General features: G+C 45.7%; 1 protein-coding gene across 2 annotated transcripts; it reads right to left on the reverse strand.

Annotated features, from left to right (window-relative positions):
* Positions 1–1,826: 1,826 nt before the first annotated feature.
* POM121 (POM121 transmembrane nucleoporin) lies at positions 1,827–19,465 on the reverse strand. 2 transcript variants are annotated; one of them, XM_056558651.1, is made up of 13 exons: positions 18,857–19,465; positions 13,909–14,121; positions 12,696–12,860; positions 12,403–12,480; positions 9,984–10,155; positions 9,801–9,892; positions 8,723–8,790; positions 8,172–8,293; positions 7,970–8,072; positions 7,694–7,882; positions 5,882–7,219; positions 4,626–4,724; positions 1,827–2,724 (listed from the first exon to the last, which is right to left on the reverse strand). In XM_056558651.1, the coding sequence occupies exons 1-13, from the start codon at positions 19,315–19,317 to the stop codon at positions 2,627–2,629; spliced, it is 3,198 nt and encodes a 1,065-aa protein (XP_056414626.1). In that variant the 5' UTR covers positions 19,318–19,465; the 3' UTR covers positions 1,827–2,626. The 2 variants fall into 2 exon arrangements, with proteins under 2 accessions (XP_056414626.1, XP_056414627.1); XM_056558652.1 differs by having other exon boundaries at positions 1,828–2,724; positions 7,715–7,882.
* Between the last annotated feature and the right edge of the window lie 642 nt (positions 19,466–20,107).

The following is a 20,107-nucleotide window of genomic DNA, read 5'->3' on the forward strand; positions in this document are numbered from 1 at the left end:
ATCTGCTGCACACCGTTTCATTCGAACATGCATTTCACTTTCACTCTTCCCCTTAGAGGTAGCTTACAAATACAGTTTTCACAACACAAATAAAGTGACTGACAATTACAGAGTATGGACAGCCAGAAGTTAAGATGTTGCCTGCTTGTTATGGAATTTACAATCTGCACCAGAGAGGGGAAGAAGAACCATTTTGCATTTAAAACAGTCCCAACATCCTAAAGCTTTGAGTCAATGAGCAAGTGCTGGGCGAAAAGCAGATCTGTCCAAGTCTACTGCCGTATGCAAGTGCAGTATAATATGGAGACCGGTCTACTCTATTAGCCAGACACCACAATGAGGAGTTATAGCAGACTCCTAGGATGGTACGTGTATCCTGGAGGAGAGCACATTCCCACCTCTCAGCGATTCATAGGCTGCCATCTATGCAGTGGGCAGCAACCATTGAGACGTGGGGGAGCACTTTACTTCTAGTTTTGTATGGTGTAGTCAGGAAAAGAGATGAGCGGACTTACAGTAAATTCGATTCGTCACAAACTTCTCGGCGGTTGCTGACTTTTCCTGCATAAATTAGTTCAGCTTTCAGGTGCTCCCGTGGGCTGGAAAAGGTGGATACAGTCCTAGGAGACTCTTTCCTAGGACTGTATCCACCTTTTCCAGCCCACCGGAAAGCTGAACTAATTTATGCAGGAAAAGTCAGCAACCGCCGAGCCGAGAAGTTCATGATAAATCAAATTTACTGTAAGTTCGCTCATCTCTAGTCAGAAACAGTCACATATGACTTAAGAGTGGCTTTGTCCCCATACTATGCATATCCTTAGGCAGAATCACTTGCTTACAGAGCCGCTTTGACAGCCTATGTAGTTCAGAGTTAAAAGTGGTATTCCAGGGGGAAAAAAAAAAGGATTTTTTTTTATATCAACTAGCTCCAGAAAGTTAAACTGATTTGTATATTACTTCTATTAAAAAAAAAAAAAAAAAAAAAATCTTAATCCTTCCAGTAGTTATCAGCTGCTGAAGTGGAGTTCATCTTTCTGACAACAGTGCTCTCTGTTGACCTCGTCTTAGAGATGAGCGAACTTACAGTAAATTTGATTTGTCACAAACTTCTCTGCTCGGCAGTTGATGTCTTATCCTGCGTAAATTAGTTCAGCTTTCAGGGGCTCCGGTGGGCTGGAAAAGGTGGATACATTCCTAGGAAAGAGTCTCCTAGGACTGTATCCACCTTTTCCAGCACACGGGAGCACCTGAATGCTGAACTAATTTATGCAGGATAAGTCATCAACTGCTGAGCCGAGAAGTTTGTGACAAATCGAATTTACTGTAAGTTCGCTCATCTCTAATCTGTCCAAAGTAGGAGCAAATCCCCATAGGAAACCACTTCTGCTCTGGACAGTTACCAAGACAAGCAGAGGTGTCAGCAGAGAGCACTGTTAGACAGAAAAGAACTCAACTTCAGCAGCTGATAATCCCTCCAATAGTGAAGATGTTTTTTTTTTTTTTTTTTTTTTTTTTATAGTAGTCATTTACTAATCTGTTTAATGTTTTGGAGCCAGCAGGGGAAAAAAAAAAAAAGAAGTTTTTCCTGGAATATCCCTTTAAAGGGGTACTCCGCTGCCCTGTGTCGGAAGCGCCGCTCCCCAGTGTCCGGAAGTTTGTTCCGGACACTGTGTGCAGGCTTCTGTGTTCAGGGCTGCCCCTCGTGATGTCACGCCCACCCTCTCAATGAAAGTCTATGGGAAGGGGGTGTGACAGCCATCGCGCCCCCTTCGCATAGACTTTCGCTGAGGGGGTGGGCACGACGTCACGAGAGGCAGCCCTGAACACAGAAGCCTGCACAGTGTCCGGAACAAACTTCCAGACACTGGGGAGCGGAGCTTCCGACACAGGGCAGCGGAGTACCCCTTTAAGCAATGGCAGAATACTGCAATACATAGTATAGCTGAAGTCCTTTTTTTTTTTTAAAGAGCGATTCCCTTGAATACATCTGGAAACACAATGCACCAGGCAGCAAGTCAGTCACCTCCGATAGCATAAGTTTCAAGATGGTAAAAATATGTTCTATATTCATTATTAACATTGCTATGGTCATGGTACAGCGAGTCTAGGCTTTTGGCACTCCGTCCCTTACTGAGCAACTCAGTAATACCTGGAATATCAAGTTACCTAGATCAAGTAGAAAAGGAAGCAGGCAAAGAAAAAAAGGCACTGCAAAAGAAAATATGACTCAAATCGTAAACAAAAACTGAAGTATAAGCAGTTCTACAGAAGTCGGGTCAGGGTAGAATGCTGCTGCTCCCAGCCACAGGATGGTCACCATGTCCAGATGAGAAAGTGCTAAAGCAAGGTGGCAATGGTCCAACATGAGCAAAAACCAGTTGGAAGTGTTTGGCAGTGTCATTATGCATGTTACAGTAGCCATATCACTCCATGAAGAATCAGGAAAGGTTAGCAAAAATAAGCACTGGACCTTTCCTTGAGAGAAAAAAAATACCCAACTTAGGTTCAACTTCACAGCGGTTGGTTTTTCTTATTGCAAGAAAACCGTCCCGATTGTGTACAAAGATAGTACATTTAGTTCCAAAAAAAAGGGGGGGGGGGGGGAATGGGGAATACAGATCTGTATCTACTTCTTCCGTGTATGCTGGCGCCGTGCCATTAGTCGCTGCCGAGCGCCTGAAGGCTTAGAGTTCACTCCGATTGAGAAGCCAGGATTTGCTTGACCTGGATTCAGGGAGAGAAAAAGTAAAATTACAATAGGAATGAGAGTAACAGTGCACAATACTTTAAGAACAGTTTTTTGTTCATTAATTATACCCATTGCCACCCACCGCTAATGAGACTTTGGTGCCTGTCCCAAATTGCCTCCCCAGGTAATCAAATTGTCAGATTTCTTGTGGATAAGGCAGTGTTTCCCAACCAGGGTGCCTCCAGCTGTTGCAAATCTACAACTCCCAGCATGCCTGGACAGCCTTCGGCTGTCCAGGCATGCTGGGAGTTGTAGGTTTGCAACAGCTGGAGGCACCCTGGTTGGGAAACACTGGCACAGGGGATAACTTCATGTTTGTTTAAGTAATAAGGTTGGACAACTCCTGTACCTGGCTATTGGCCACCGCATGGAGCAAGGTATAACAGATAGTGATACTTAGAAGGGATGAAAAGAAAAATACAGGGGCGCTCCCTGGTGAGGTATATCCACTGGTGTGTACCCTATACACCACACCCAGGTGATATACCAACTAGAGATGAGCGAACTTACAGTAAATTCGATTCGTCACAAACTTCTCGGCAGTTGATGACTTCCTGCATAAATTAGTTCAGCTTTCCGGTGGGCTGGAAAAGGTGGATACAGTCCTAGGAGACTCTTTCCTAGGACTGTATCCACATTTTCCAGCCCACCAGAGCACCTGAAGGCTGAACTCATTTACGCAGGAAAAGTCAACTGCCGAGCCGGGAAGTTCGTGACGAATCGAACTTACAGTAATTAGATTTGTCACGAACTTCTCGGCTCGGCAGTTGCTGACTTTATCCTGCATAAATGAGTTCAGCTTTCAGGTGCTCCGGGGGGCTGGAGACTCTTTCCTAGGACTGTATCCACCTTTTCCAGCCCACTGGAGCACCTGAAAGCTGAACTCATTTATGCAGGATAAAGTCAGCAACTGCCGAGCCGAGAAGTTCCTGACGAATTGAATCACTAAGTTTGCTCATCTCTAGCTACTGCGCTGCGCTTGAGGGTGGCGATGTAGGGAGTTGCTGGCTGCTGCACTCTTACCACTATCAGGCCACCAAGAGTGCGGTCCGATAGAAGACAATGGGCGTATAGATGGGAAAAACGGTTCGGCGAGGCGCTGCTCAGTATAGTGGCACAGGACAAAAACGTATGTAATAGGGACAACGCGTTTCGGCATCCACTGATTCCTTCCTCAGGTCCACTTACAGCTTCCAGTAGTAGTAGTATTTGCTGTGCACTGGGTAGCTGGAACGGAGTCCTGTTGTGTATCTCAGAACTAGATTCATACCAACATCTTTAAATGCCACCCATTACCTTACAGGCTTACTGCTCTTTCATAGGTTAAAAGATGCACAGGAGGAAAGAGTCCCTCATGTCGCAGAATTGCTTTGAGAGCAAAGTCAATTCATGAGGACAAAAGGATAAAAAGGACTAGGCCATTGCAGTTACAATAGACTGGAAGCCAGCTGTTCTAGTCGTGTAAGGCTGGGTTAACATGACGTTTTCTCCCATACAGGAGCGCTGAAACCTCGCGCTCGCGTATGTAATTCATTTCAATGAGACAGCCGGAGTGAAACGTTCGGTCGGCTCATTTTTGCGCTGTATGCGCTTTTACAACCGGTCCTAAAACCGTGGTTGACCACAGCTATAGGTCAGAGGAAAAAGCGCATACGGCGCAAAAATGAGCCAACTGGACGTTTCACTCTGGCCGACTCATTGAAATGAATGACATACGGGAGCGCATACGAAGGCATAGGGGAGCGCAAGGTTTCAGCTCCCCCTGCCGTATGCGCTCCCGTATGGGAGAAAACGTAGTGTGAACCCAGCCTAGTACACATAGTTATGACCCAAAGTTTAAAAACAGTCAAGTTTATGGTTTGGTGAAGCATCTTACCGAATGAGGCGCTGGAGCTGCCAAAAGATTGTGTAGGCGTCCCAAAGTTAACAGGTGCAGGGGAGGAGTTTTGACCAAATGATGGTGTAGCAGGTGTTCCTAAATAGAAAAGTAATTGTATGAAAGTTAGAAACTACACATCAGATAAGCCAGGCTGGTGCAGCATCTGCGGAGTAAACCGGGTTTTTACACCATCATAACTCCGAGAGGTAACATTCAACTAATCCTACTCTAACCAAATATATTTGGGGGGGGGGGGGTCAGGAGACTGACTGGTAGTCCAGACTTCATTCTGCACCACCACAGTACTCAAAGCATTTAAAAGGGGTATTCCAGGAATTTTTTTTATTTGACTATGCTACAGGGGCTTTAAAGTTAGTGTAGTTCATAGTGTCTGTACCTGTGTGTGACGGTTTTCTCACAATTCTTATGTGATTTTCACCCCAATTTATTTTGATAGCATACAAAATAACTTCAGATTTTTCCCAGCTTGCAATGTGGCTGAGACCTGACTCACTAGTCAGCTGATGACAGGGAGCCTGTCTGCTTCAGTGGGTGGAGGGATCAATCTGCAACTAATGCACCAGCTGTAGACACCCTGATTGAAAACCACAGGTCTTTTGAATGGATGCAGCTAATTAATGTTTCAATGGGTGGGGTGGCTGATGTGTGGGAGAGAGGAAAATGGAATTGTGGGATTTGTAGTCAAAAGAATAAAAAAGTCAAACAGGAAATACCAGTTCACAAAAAGCTAGCCACAGTGGATTCTCTCATGACAGCCATTTAGCCCCTAGACAAACGCAGATCCTTCCCAAGCATGTCCATTACTACCGGGTAGGTATGTACTAAAATCCCCTTATGGTGGATAACCCCATTTAAAAAAAGGGGGGGGGGGGGGTTGTCTGGCAAAAATGATCTTATCCCCTATCCCAGCAATCTGAATCCCCAGGATATCCAGAAATTCATTGGGATGGGAGCACCTGTGTTGCCCAATTGAACTACAGAGAATCAGACACTTATTCCCAAGACAGGATAGGGGAATAAGATAATTTGTACAAAAACCAGTGAGTTATGTGAACAAGGCCTATTAGTAAAGGACTCATGCACAGAACTCTGGACGGTAGGGTTGCTGAAGCAACCGGGTGGCGCCTATAGTCTATCCAAGCTTAATAGGCATGTGAGCAACACCAGAGTTATGCCTCAAGCTCAGGTTCAGATATCACAGACTAATACACATTTAAGCATTTTACACTCACCAAATGAAAGCTTGCTTTCTGTTGGTCCTGGGGTCCCAAAGCTAAAAGATGTGCTATTCTGAGCCACAGAAGAGTTTCCAAAATTCATGACTGGGGCAGGCACAGTGCTTGCAGTTGTACCAAAGGTTACAGCAGTGTTCTTTTCCACAAAGTTAAAGGGCTTTGCAGCACTAAACTGGTTTGTTGCAGGGGTACTGTTTGTTTGCGTGCTATTCATTGTGCCAAATGCTGTTGGGTTTGTCGTTGCAGAAGCAGATCCAAATTTAAAAGATGGATTTGAACCAAATGCAGGTTGGGAATTTGCACCAAATGCTGTTTGAGAGCTGCTCCCAAAAGTAGACTGAGTGCTTGATCCAAATGTAGTCTGACCTCCAGAAGTCCCAAAGTTAGCAAGGGGATTAGTGGCTGGTTTGTTTGCTTGTACACTACTCACTGAGCTACTGTTAAAAGTAACTGTGCTGGAGCTAGCAGGGAAAGGTGGTGGATTGGGGTTCAGTGCAGCTGAAAATGCAGAAGCTGTAGACCCAAACATGGGTGGCTGTGTGGGTTGAGACGTAGGAGCGATCTGTGTATTCCCAAACATGTTTAAACCAGGTGTTTGGGAGGTAGGCGCTTGCCCAAATACATACGTTGTCTTTGTCTGAGAATCTGAACTTGTGCTGCTTCCCAAGAATGTGTTAGCAGGAGCAGACGCAGGTGCGCTACTAGAGGTTGCACCCCCAGTGAAGGCTGAACTAAAACTAGGGGTGGCACTGCTGGACGTGGGGAGAGGAAGGGACAGCTTTGCAGCGCCATCCGTGCTTTGAGTTGTACTGGTCACTGTAGCTCCAAATCCAGAAAAAGATGGAGGCGCTGTGGATGTGGGATTAGAATTCACCTGGAATGTGAAGGGGGATGCAGACGCAGCAGGTTGCTGAAGTGTCGAGTCCCCAAATATTGGTTTAAATGTACTGGCAGGTTGATTTTGCTGCACGTTTTGTTCTCCAAATATTGGTTTAAAAGTATTTGTTGAAGAGACCGAGGGCATTGATGGTGCACTGGAGGAAACACTTGGTGGATTAGCATTCACATTACTGGGAAATAGCGGCTTAAAGCTAGATTGTGAATTGCTTCCTGAAGGTTGGGTAAGTAGTTGGAGAAGACTACTCTTTGATTCAGGTTTGTTCTGGACACCAGCATCTGGTTGAGGTGTTGAGGTGCTGAGCACGGCTGCAACTGGTTGGGAAGTCAGCGTGAGGGAAACATTCTGAGAGGCACCCAAAACATCTTTAGGAGAAGACAAGCCCAGCATGGGAACTTTGTTATTGGGAACGTCTACAGCAACAGCCTGTACAGGTTCTAATGGAGGTGGAAGGAGGGGAAACAAAACAAAAAATTAGACAAGTTAAACACAAAATGTTTCAACTTACATCTCTAGCAAGAAATCAAAAACACTTAACAGAAGGATGAAGAAAAAGCTTCCAAAATAAAGACTTTTCTAATCTTAAAAGGAGTACTCCAGGATTGGAAAACGTCTCTTGTGTACGGGGCCCCTGCAGGCTGCGGGAAGGGGGCATGTTGACCACTGCACGAAGTGACGGCTGACACCCCCCCCCCCCCCCAAAATACAACTATGGGAGAGCCGGAGCACTGCCTTCGATAATCTCCTGTTCTGCCATAGCGCTGTATTGAGAGGGAGTGTCGGCCGACGCTTTGTGCAGTGGTCACCACACTATCTGGCCAGGGCCTGTACAGGAGCTGAGCTCACGGGGGGGGGTTTGGGGGTCCCATGAAGAAAAAAAAAAAAAAAATTTATATATATTTTATACATACTGAGAATGACATGGTCTTCACCTTTTGATTCCTCCTTGTTCTGCATTTTTGCTAGACTCTGTAGTAAGGGGTTGCTGCTCACTGTAGAGGTCTGGGACGTCAGAGTGGAGGATGCTGTAGCTAAACTAAAGAGTGGTGATGCTGCTATAGTAGTTACTGTAGATGGCGCCGAGCTGGTAGGGATAGTATCTGGGGGGGAATAATAAATGTTTAGTTTTTGTCATTTAGGAGTTTTACCATTTGCCAGTTTATGTCAGTCTAGTAAGTAGTTCTCACCAGCTGTTTCTTCCAGTGCCTTGTTAAGCCTCTGCAAAAATGCTTTTTTCTCAGAATCCAAATCCTTTGATGTAATGTTGTATCCAACCACAGGTGGAGGAGGCTACAAGTATATATACAAAAAATAAATAAATAAAGTTTTTGGTGACAACTTCATGAAACCAGAAAGGGGGAAGTTAGAAGCAGACTTAAATATACTTACCAGTGGGTACTGTTCCCCACGCCCTGAGCAGACCAACAAAACCTTCTTCCTACGAGGCCCTCCACTTCCATTATCAACAGATGAATTTAATGTAGACGACTTTGAGGAAGGAGTTTCGATGACTAAAGGAGAAAACCAGATCAATAAAGCAGTAAAGAAAATAAAAGCCTCATGCAAACTACTCCCTACCACTCGAACTGTGTAGCAAGTAAGCGGCATTAATTCCGAAGTCTACTGGCCAGCATTGGTTTACTTCCCATAGACAGAAATGTCCGATATTGATATTTCTGCGTAACAAGGAATCTTCTTAAATCATGGACTATAGCTGCACATTGTATCTGCCCATGCTCTGGTGCAAGACAAACTGGTTACAACTAGAATCAGGTCTCAACTTTTTATCTTCAAAAAGACCTTTGAAAAATATCTAGTGATAACCGTTGGTTGTTGGCACATGGCTAGATAGACACTCCGCGCCAGTTTCAGACACTATTAGAGACCACTGGCAATTTTTATTTTACATCATTTAGACTGCAAGAATGTTCTTTACTTACACTGCCCAGACTGGTCCCTGCTGTCGGACTTTACAGGAGTAGACTGGCTTGAGTCATGCAGTTCTTCTCTGTAGGAAACCATGACAAGAGAATTAACATACTGGATAGGGCTGGGTGGTATACCGGTTCGTACCGAATACCGAAATTTTTGTGCTGCACGATATCAATTTTTCCCCATACCGCAATACAGGTTTGGCCCCTCCCCCTCAGGAATGCATGATCAGCCCAGTGCTGTGCTGTCCCCACATCGGGGAACTAATCATGTTACCTGCCAGCACTGTTCTGCCCCCCCCTTCCAATCATCAGCCCAGTGGGGTACTACCCACATGTCACCCGCAAGCACTGCCCTCTTTGTTGGGGGCCGCCGGCGATGGAACTCTATACTGTACGCCAGTGGTCTCCAGCTGTTGCAAACCTACAACTCCCAGCATGCCCGGACAGCCTTGTAGTTTTGCAACAGCTGGAGGTCCGCAGGTTGGAGACCACTGGCATATTCTGTATCCCTATGCCCGGGCTGCAAAAGATAAAGAAAATAAAGTTTAAAGAGGTTATTTTCTTTATCTTTTGCAGCCCGGGCATAGGGATACAGCGTACAGCAGTGGTCTCAAACCTGCGGACCTCCAGCTGTTGCAAAATCACAACTCCCAGCATGCCCGGACAGCCAACGGCTGTCCGGGCATGCTGGGAGTTGTAGTTTTGCAACAGCTGGAGGTCCGCAGGTTTGAGAACACTGGCGTACAGTATAGAGTTCCATCGCCGGCGGCCCCCCCAACAAAGAGGAGGAGGGCAGTGCTTACGGGTGACATATGCGAGTAGTACCCCGCTAGGCTGATAATTGGGGGGGGGGGGGGGGGGTAACATGATTTAATACCGTTATATACTGTGGAATAAATACCATTATATACTGTGGAACCGCCATAAGTTACAAAAATACAGTGATACACATATTTGGTCATACCGCCCAGCTCTAATACTGGATGCTTCACAGTCATATTGACGTGGGTAATACAATAAAGATCTCAAAAAAATAAACCCTATACAACTTTACAAATGGCCTTTTTTCAGATGTACAAGTTACCTGGCCTTTTTGGCTGATAGGTCTGGCGTTTGGCTTCGAGACAAGGGCGGGCTTGAAATTACAGATGTATTCTGGCAATTTCTCTTTCTTTTCTAAAGGGGCAAAATAGTTGCATATGAACACAATGTTAGTCCTGGTAAGGGCTCCTAGAAAACCTACATATGTCTTTCACCCATACAATACCTGTAGGAGTACTCTGCTAGAGCTGAAGGAGCTGGTGATTGCATTGTGTGTCGGCATCGTGAATCCATTCATTGCGCAGCTACTCAGTGAACTATTGGAGGAGGTACGGGAGCGCTTGTTAACAGTCTCATCCAGCAGATGCTTATTCAGGGCTCTTTTCAATGTGTCAGACCTATTGGAGACAAAGGGAATCTGTCAGCTGCTGATTTTTTTTTTACTATACCCTTAAAGAAAAGGATGACAAAATTTTTTTAGGAGGATAGAGATAGATACATATATACATACATACATACATACATACATACATACATACATATATATATATACACACACATACATATATACATATACACATATACACACACACACAAAGTTAAAAAGGGGTACTCTGCACTCAGTCATCGTATCCCTATCCAAAGGGGATAAGATGTCAGATCGCCGGGGTCCCGCTGCTGGGGACCCCAGGATCTCGGCTGCAGCACCCACCTGTACGGCTTCCACCTCACACCGGCATTGCTTGTGGCTTCAGATCCTGACCACAATGGCGGAATAGCGCAACATCACGACCCCTCAATGCAAGTCTATGGGAAGGGGCGTGACGGACCTCCCATAGACTTGCATTGAGGGGACGGGGTGTGATGTCACACAGGGCGGAGTCGTGATGTCATGCTCTTCCACCATTGTGGTCAGGATCCGAAGCCACAAGCAATGCCGGTGTGAGGTGGAAGCCGTACAGGTGGGTGCTGCAGCTGAGATCCCGGGGGTCCCCAGCGATCTGACATCTTATCCCCTATCCTTTGGATAGGGGATAAGATGTCTAGGGGTGCAGAGTACCCCTTTAAGGGACATAATATAGGATGCACTGGAGTATCAATCATCAGTGTACCCTTTATTAAAATATAAAAGCTCTCATTTCTGCCTGCTATATTAAGGGACAATTTTACCTTTATTAGTATAACCTGACTCACTTTCAGTGTTTGTAGATCTCCATTTTAACACTTCACCATTAAAATGTACAATGCAGAAACTAAAAAAAAAATTATTTAAATTTTTGGGGGGGGGGGTGTAAGGGCTTGTTTTTATGTAGTGTACTTTTATCGTAAAACTGAAAGTGGCAAGTGCCACATTCATTGTTCTACTTTGATGATTGTTGGGCTATTTTGCTGAGCACCACCTTTGGGCATATTGTATGGCGACTATACCCTGAACCTGCTCAGAGGCAAAAGTGTGCGAGTACCAAGTAAGAGGGAACGGTGCCATCTGCACTTCTCGTGATAGAGTGGAAATTATTTGGAACAATACAAGTCGGATTAGATCTAGCAGCTCCTGACTAGGAAACCCACTTCACTAAACCCAATGGCATTGACACAGATTCCCACAATGTAAATAAATTAGGGAATCTGTGGTGACTAGAACACCCTTTGAATCCAGTCAGACGCTGATGTTGCTTCCTGATACAGCTCTTTCTGGTTGGGAAACCCTGCCTTACAGCATCACACTGCATAGAAACATGAGGCAGACCATGCCTTCCTATACAGGGAAAGTCCAGTGTACCGTATTTTTCGCGCTATATGACGCACCGGCATATAAGACGCACCCAATTTATAGGTGCAAAATCTAAAATAAAGTTTTTGAACCCAATAGTGGTCTTCAACCTGCGGACCTCCAGATGTTGCAAAACTACAACTCCCAGCATGCCCGGACAGCCGTTGGCTGTCCGGGCATGCTGGGAGTTGTAGTTTTGCAACATCTGGAGGTCCGCAGGTTGAAGACCACTGCATAGGAGGTAATACGCACGTGTCCCCTCCGCTCCGGACCCGTCACCGCTGCCCTGGATGTCGCTCCATCGCTGTCACCATGTCCCCGTCGCTCCGGAACGTCTCTGCTGCCGGCCGGATATCCTCGCTCTCCGTCGCCGCCATCACGTCGTTACGCATGCCGACGCACGTACGCGTCGACATGATGACGAGGAAGGAGAGCGCCGGCCATACGGGGATCCCTGAACGGAGCAGACACCGAGGGGGCAGGTAAGGTCCCTCCCGGTGTCCAGTAAGCACTAACCCGGCTGTTCGGGACCGCCGCGGTGAAATCGCGGCGGTCCCGAACAGCCCCACTGAACAGCCGGGTTAGTGTCACTTTGATCGCCGCGTCTGAAGGGTTAATACAGGGCATCACCGCGATCGGTGATGTCCTATATTAGCCGCGGGTCCCGGCCGTTGATGGCCACAGGGACCGCCGCGATAGGGGTGTATTCGTCGTATAAGACGCACCGACTTTTCACCCCCAGTTTTGGGGAAGAAAAAGTGCGTCTTATACGGCGAAAAATACGGTATATGCTGGGTACATGGGACCTATAATTTCAGACAGCAGTACATTTTCAATAACAGCATTCACTTGGATCACAAGACAAATTACTTACTTGGAGACATAAGACAAGGAACCATTAACCTCTGGAGATTCAGATGTAGACCCTCCACTTCCACTGCTAACCTGTCTCCTAAAAGAAATTTTACAGTCACCTTCAATCAGTCTATGAACAAGATAACTGAGCACAAGGCTACATAACTGCAGGTGGAGAACTTCGTGGAAAATTCTGAATCGAGTTGCATGAAATTGCAGGATTTGGTTTTTTTTTTTTTTTTTTTTTACAAGTCCAAGCTTCTCTTCCTCGTTTGCACATTTTCTAAGTCTATGACCATTTTAAATCCTTACCTTCTCTTGTTCTCTATCCCCCGATCAGCACTGTATTCTTCATCTTTGTTTATTCTCTTTCTGCTCTCCCGGATGGCATTAAGAACAGTCTCCTTTGCACAAGGATCTGGGGGGGCACATGCAGCTGATGGAGAGGCCAGGCGAGGAGACAACAGACTGTTTAAACTTTGAAAAAAAAAACAAAAAAAAAAAAAAAAAAAAAAAACACAAACACGTTATTTCTGAGCATCTAAAGAGTTTGATGGAATAGATGTACGCAATCAGATCTATCAGTCTGATTAATAAGCTCCTACAACAACGTTTAAACAGACCCTTAAATCCTTGCATTGCCATCCAGGTGACAGCGCAGGGCCGCAGTGTCCTACTGCTGAAGGATCTCCGGGGGTGGCCAGCAGATTCCGTAGGGGAGATTCCATAGTGTGAACATACCCTTACAGCAGTGTTTCCCAAACAGGGTGCCTCCAGCTGTTGCAGAACTACAACTCCCAGCATGCCCGGATAGCCAAAGGCTGTCTGGGTGTGCTGGGAGTTGTAGTTTTGCAGCAGCTGGAGGCACCCTGTTTGGGAAACACTGATCTAAGTTGTGGCTCTCATGTACAAAAACACATGCATAGAGATTAGCAAACTTACAGTAAATTCGATTTGTCACGAACTTCTCTGCTCGGCAGTTGATGACTTATCCTGCATAAATGAGTTCAGCCTTCAGGTGCTCCGGTGGGCTGGAAAAGGTGGATACAGTCCTAGGAGACTCTTTCCTAGGACTGTATCCACCTTTTCCAGCCCACCGGAGCACCTGAAGGCTGAACTAATTTACGCAGGATAAGTCATCAACTGCCGAGCCGAGAAGTTCGTGACGAATCAAATTTACTGTAAGTTCGCTCATCTCTAGCAAAAATGTTTAAAGCATCTTTTGTAAAGCAGCCAACGAGTATGTGTGCAAAAATGTAAAAAGCAGCATTTGAGAACTTTCAGTCAGAAAGGCGAACCATTCTACACCAGGTTAAAAAGCGCAAAAAGTTTAGCACAAAGTAGCCACAGTGAATTAACTTGCACCTAATAGACAAAAATGCTCTCCCACCAGTTATAAATCCCCCCATTGATTCCATAGAGGACATCCTATATTCCCCCTACAGAAAATTGACATTTAGTTATAGTAACAATGTAATATCCCTGTTATCTGTGGCCCTTCCATCCCCGCTTCATATCCACTTACACTGGCGAACGAGTGATATTGAGATCAGGACGTGCAATCTTCACGGTCACAGGACTTCGCATCTGAAAGTGTTTAGGAGACAGCACAGCTTTTCTGGGAAAGCCCTCTAAGTAGACGGTAGGAAGAGATCCCGGCATACTGTATTGGGGTTGGTGGGTAGGGTACCGCCTGCGTGGGCTCATATAGGTCCGGTTACTTACAACAGGAGTCTCCCTATAATAAAAAAAATTAATTTGTAAAATTCTGAATAATAATATGAATAATGAATAAAATGAATAATTCATTGCCAATATGCAGTATACTGAACATCCAACTGCCATTTTGGGGTACTCTGGCAATATATATATATATATATATATATATATATATATATATATATATATATATATATATATATATATATATATATATATATATATATATATATATATATATATATATATATACATACATACATACACACACATATACATACACACACATATACATACACACACATACACATATACACATATACACATATACACATATACACATATACACATATACACATATACACATATATACACATACATATACACATACACATACACATACACATACACATACACATACACACATACACATATATATATATACATATACACACACACACACACACACACACACACACATATACACACATACACACATACACACATACACACATACACACATATACACATATACACATATACACATATACACATATACACATATACACATATACACATATACACATATACACATATACACATATACACATATACACATATACACATATACACATATATACATATATACATACATACATACATACATACATACATACATACACAAATACATATAAAAATAACTTTTTTAAATCAACTGGTGCCGGAACGTTAAACAGATTTGTAAATTATTATTTCCATTTAAAAAATCTTAGAAAATTTTCTTTTTGGAAATGCTCTCTGCTGGTAGTTCCATATCAGGAACTGTCCAGAGAAGGAGAAATTCCCCATCGCAAACATATCCTGCTCTGGACAGTTCCTGAGACATAACAGGTGTCTGCAGAGAGCCCTGGTCAGACAGAAAATAAATTTAAAAAGAAAAGGACTTCCTGTGGAGCATACAGCAGCGGATGAGTACAGAAAGGATTAAGATTTTTAAATAGAAGTAATTTACAAATCTATATAAGCCTGGGTTCACATCACGTTTTCCCCCATACGGGAGCGCTAAAACCTTGCGCTCCCATATGCCTTTCTATGTGCTCCCGTATGCAATTCATTTCAATGAGCCGGCCAGAGTGAACCATTCAGTCGGCTCATTTTTGCGCTGTATGCGCTTCCCCTGTGTTTTGCTACAGATTAACCTATGGCATTCTTTTGATCATTTGAACGAGTGCACTCCAAAGATCACCCTTTACCAACCAGGGGTGGCTCCAACTGTTGCAAAACTAGAACTCCCAGCATGCCCGGACAGCCGCAGGCTGTCCGGGCATGCTAAGAGTTGTAGTTTTGCAAAAGCCAACTACTGGACAGAGATCAGTAGAATGAGGAGCTACATTCTTGGCTCTGATCAATACGTCTGAAAACCCAGACTATCGCTTACAGGGGACTTGTCAGCTGTTTGATGCTGCCCAATCACAGGCTGCAAAATAACTGGTCTGACTGCTCCCTGCACCCATCACTGAGGATGCATGCCCACAACCATTTGTGCATTGGGTACGAGAATTTCCAACACACTTTCTGCCAGATCCCATTCATGTCAGACAAAAACAGAGTCCGCTAGCGACTGCAGTAAACTCATTTTCTGACCGTATCCAGATTGAAAACATTGGTCTAAAGTCGGATATAGTTGGAAGTGAGCTGAGTCCCTAGCAGACTCCTTGAAATGAATGGTACACAGAACAGATGCAGCATGGGGTTTTGAAAGTCTCCTGATTGAGTCGACTGCACAAAGTGTGTGCATGAACCTTACAATCAGGGTTTTCAAAGAGGTAAAAAAAAAACTGCCCTGGTTAAGTAGTCAGAGTGGTCTCCATGGCTGCTTGCTGACAGTTTTGAGCGTTGCATCTCTTTCTATTGAGAGAAGTGTCACAGCAATGTTACTGCTTAGCCAGGTCCCAGGGGCTTTCTTAAAGGTAAAAATCATGTACTCAGGTCGGATGGAGAAATCGTGATGCGAATGCAGCCTTAGCCAATCAGCAGCTGAGACTGGACCCGATTGGCTGAGCCGTTTGTCACTAGTGCATGGGGCCTGGAGCGCGAAGGATGGTCAAGTAGTTAGGCCCCATATAGGAGATCATGAGGGGTTCCAGCAGTAAGACTCTAATCCCCTATCCTGGGGGATAGAGAATTTAGCTCCCCGGAGTACACCTTTAAATAGGCACTGTCAGATATAAAAATCTTTTCTATGTTTTAACACATTAACCTTTCTAATATTCATAGGAAAATGTTATTTACATTTTATAGAAATCATGGCTTATAAAATCATGGCTTTGTCCAAGCTGAAGCACAGAGATAGACAAAGGAAGGAGAAAGAGAAAAGGAGAGCGGGCCCAGAGGAGTCCTACCAGACAGACGAGAGCGGGCCCAGAGGAGTCCTACCAGACAGACGAGAGCGGGCCCAGAGGAGTCCTACCAGACAGACGAGAGCGGGCCCAGAGGAGTCCTACCAGACAGACGAGAGCCCAGAGGAGTCCTACCAGACAGACGAGAGCCCAGAGGAGTCCTACCAGACAGACGAGAGCGGGCCCAGAGGAGTCCTACCAGACAGACGAGAGCGGGCCCAGAGGAGTCCTACCAGACAGACGAGAGCGGGCCCAGAGGAGTCCTACCAGACAGACGAGAGCGGGCCCAGAGGAGTCCTACCAGACAGACGAGAGCGGGCCCAGAGGAGTCCTACCAGACAGACGAGAGCGGGCCCAGAGGAGTCCTACCAGACAGACGAGAGCGGGCCCAGAGGAGTCCTACCAGACAGGAGAGAGCACAGAGGAGTACTAGTCCACCCTCACTTACTGGACTTTGTCTATGCCTGTGCTTCAGCTTGGACAATGCCATGATTTTTATAACAAGGAAAAACATTTCTTACGAAGTATATTAGAAAGATTAATGTTAAAGATGAGCAAACTTACAGTAAATTCGATTTGTCACAAGCTTCTCGGCTCTTCAGTTGATTACTTTTCCTGCATAAATTAGTCCAGCTTTCAGGTGGTCCGATGGGCTGGAAAAGGTGGATACAGTCCTAGGAGACTCTTTCCTAGGACTGTATCCACCTTTTCCAGCCCACCGGAGCACCTGAAAGCTGAACTAATTTATGCAGGATAAGTCATCAACTGCCGAGCCGAGAAGTTCGTGACGAATCGAATTTACTGTAAGTTCGCTCATCTCTAATGTTTTGCCAAGATATACAACATAAAATGTTTTTAAATCTAATAGGGGGAGATTGATCAAAACCTGTTCAGAGAAGAGGTTGCCCATAGCAACCAGACGACTCATTTTTAAGGAGACCTCTGTAAAATGACTGAAGCAATCTGATTGGTTGCTATGGGCAACCTACAGGTTTTGATAAATCTCCCCATAGTGCCCATTTAACCTATAATTTTACTGAAAGTTCCAAGCGGGACTTTAAAGTAAATAGCCTGTCTAGGCCGTTTTTTGGCTTTCCTGATCTCCCCCAGTTGCTGTACACAGGCTGGAGGTGATCAGAAAGCCAAGAGGGGAAACCCCTTAAATGCACCAAACCTAAGGTTATGTTCAGTTATCTATAATATAATTATATATATATATATATATATATATATATATATATATATATATATATATATATATATATATATTTTAAATGCTTAAACTGTTTGGGGAAAAAATAAAAAGGTGCAAATATAAGAGCAGTGTCTTTTGGAAGATTTGTCTTTCAGGCTTCCATTGATTATTATGTGATCTTCTTAAAGTATACCGTACCTGTCGTTAAATTATTATTGTCCCAACAGCCATTGTGTGCCTGTGAGGAGACCAAATACAGTGTGTGGGAGGACAAGCAGGGCTCTGTGCACCGAGGACCCTCACTTACTGTATTTAGACTTCAGAGATCGGCAATAGCTGCAGGGACAGCATTTTTCACCCAAAGATAGAGATTTTTTAAATCAATGTATATTACAAATATACATGTATTATCTAAATTATATATAAAGTTGTGTTGACAGGTGCATTTTAATGGGGTACTCCGGCCCCAAGACCTCTTATCCCCTATCCAAAGAATAGGATATACCATGTCTGATTGCGGGGGTCCTACCGCTGGGGACCCCCACAATCTCATACAGCACCCATCTGTCAGCAGCACAAAGCGTTGATCGCTCCGCATCTGAAGCCTCACGACCACAGGGCCGGAGTATTGTGTCGCCCCTTGTGACGTCACACCCCACCCCCTCAATGCAAGTCTATGGGAGGGGGCGTGACAGCCTATCCTTTGGCTAGGGGATAAGAGGTCTTAGGGCCGGAGTACCCCTTCAAGGCTATTTTATCACACTACAGTTGTCACATGGTAGTGTAGGGGAGAACAGTGGCGCCGTCTTTTTCTCCGGCTACTCCCCATTGCCCACAATGGGGTCCATGGGTACCTGCTGTTGCCCATTGCACTGTCAGAGGGAAAAAAGTTTGTGCTTGACAGGTCACAAGGGCAGTGAGAGAAGCCTTAGTGGTGACCACTTTTCTGCTCTCAGCATCACCTATAGCAGTCACGTTTTGGAGGATTCTTCCTCATGTGAACAGACCCCACAGGGAGAAGAACAGTGTCTGGGCAGCAGTAGCAGCACAATCTGTAGATCACATATACTGGCAGCACACCCAGTAAGCCTGATGTGAACAGAGGCCAACAATACAAGCTCCATGTGGTGACATCCCCAGACAGACATGAGGGCACCCACCTGAAGGACAGGCGCCTGGCCGGGGTGAGCACCGTGGGATTCGGTCTGGTTAACCTCTCTTTCAGGTCCCGGGTCCCTCGGCCGATTGCCCGGGCCGGGGGCTCTTCCTTCCCCAGGTAGCTCCCCATCAGTAACAACAAGGAGATCGGACTCCACTTGACAACCGGCTCCCTCACCCTCCGGTACTGTACGGGTCTCTGCCGTCCACCGAACGCTCCGCCAGCACGGTGTCTCCACTCCGGGAATCTCCACAACCGTCCCCCGGAGCTCCAGTAAACGCAGCCGGCGAGCACACACAGCAGCAGGGCGCTGAGCAGGGGGAAGCAGTACACGAACACCAGGAGCAGCAGGGCAGCCGGAAGGAGCAGGGAGACTGGCGGCAACTCACGATCCAACGCCTGCCTAAAAAGCCGCCTAAGCCGGTCCCTGACCCCTCCTCCCCGCCCTCCCGACGGACACATGATCGGCCGTGCGCCCCGCCAGGCCTTAAATACCCAGCCTGCTCCACGCGCTCAGGACCCCGTCCGTCACATCCCGTGTAACCAGGCAACGTGGGGTTGCCCCGCCCAGCGCTTCTTTTGAAAGAGCTTGTCTTGGTAAATGTTTTCCTGTGGGAGGGGCCGTTACGGTATTACGTCACTTCCTGCAGTTTTCTATTGGACAAAACGGATCTTGACCCCCGTCTCTACTGCTAGAAGAGCCTGAATTAGACTGCATGGAGTTAGCCAATGACGTGTGCGGGAGGGATCACGTGATCTCACAGTACGACTTTTAAATTGTTAAAATGAGAGGAGAAGGCCTTTGTAAAGAATCTTCTTATGAGGCTTGTCAGGGGATGATGTGAGGGTGTGATGAGGGCAGATGGCATTAACCCCTTGTGTTCGTGATGCCAGGGCATGGTTTATCCTCTACACCACCCGAAGTTATACCGCTGGATCCTGGTAGGGTTGCCACCTTTCCCTCAGAAAAATACCGGTCATGGGTGTGGCTATGTGGGGGTGGAGCTACAAAAGGGGAGGGGCCAGATTGCACAGGGGCTGAGGGATCAGGGGTTTAAGAAATGGCATGGGGGATGGGAGGGGGGTTTAAGAAATGGCATAGGGGATTGGAGGGATACAATATATATGTGGGGGGAATTTTCCTATATCGCACAAAAAAAATTACATTTAGAGAATACCTACCAAAACCCTATTTATGCCAGCAGCGGCGGAAGTGGTGGTGCGCGACAGCAACGCTGGCTCTCTCTGATGA

The sequence above is a fragment of the Hyla sarda genome, chromosome 2 (assembly GCF_029499605.1).
Source record: "Hyla sarda isolate aHylSar1 chromosome 2, aHylSar1.hap1, whole genome shotgun sequence".
Lineage (NCBI taxonomy): Eukaryota > Metazoa > Chordata > Amphibia > Anura > Hylidae > Hyla > Hyla sarda.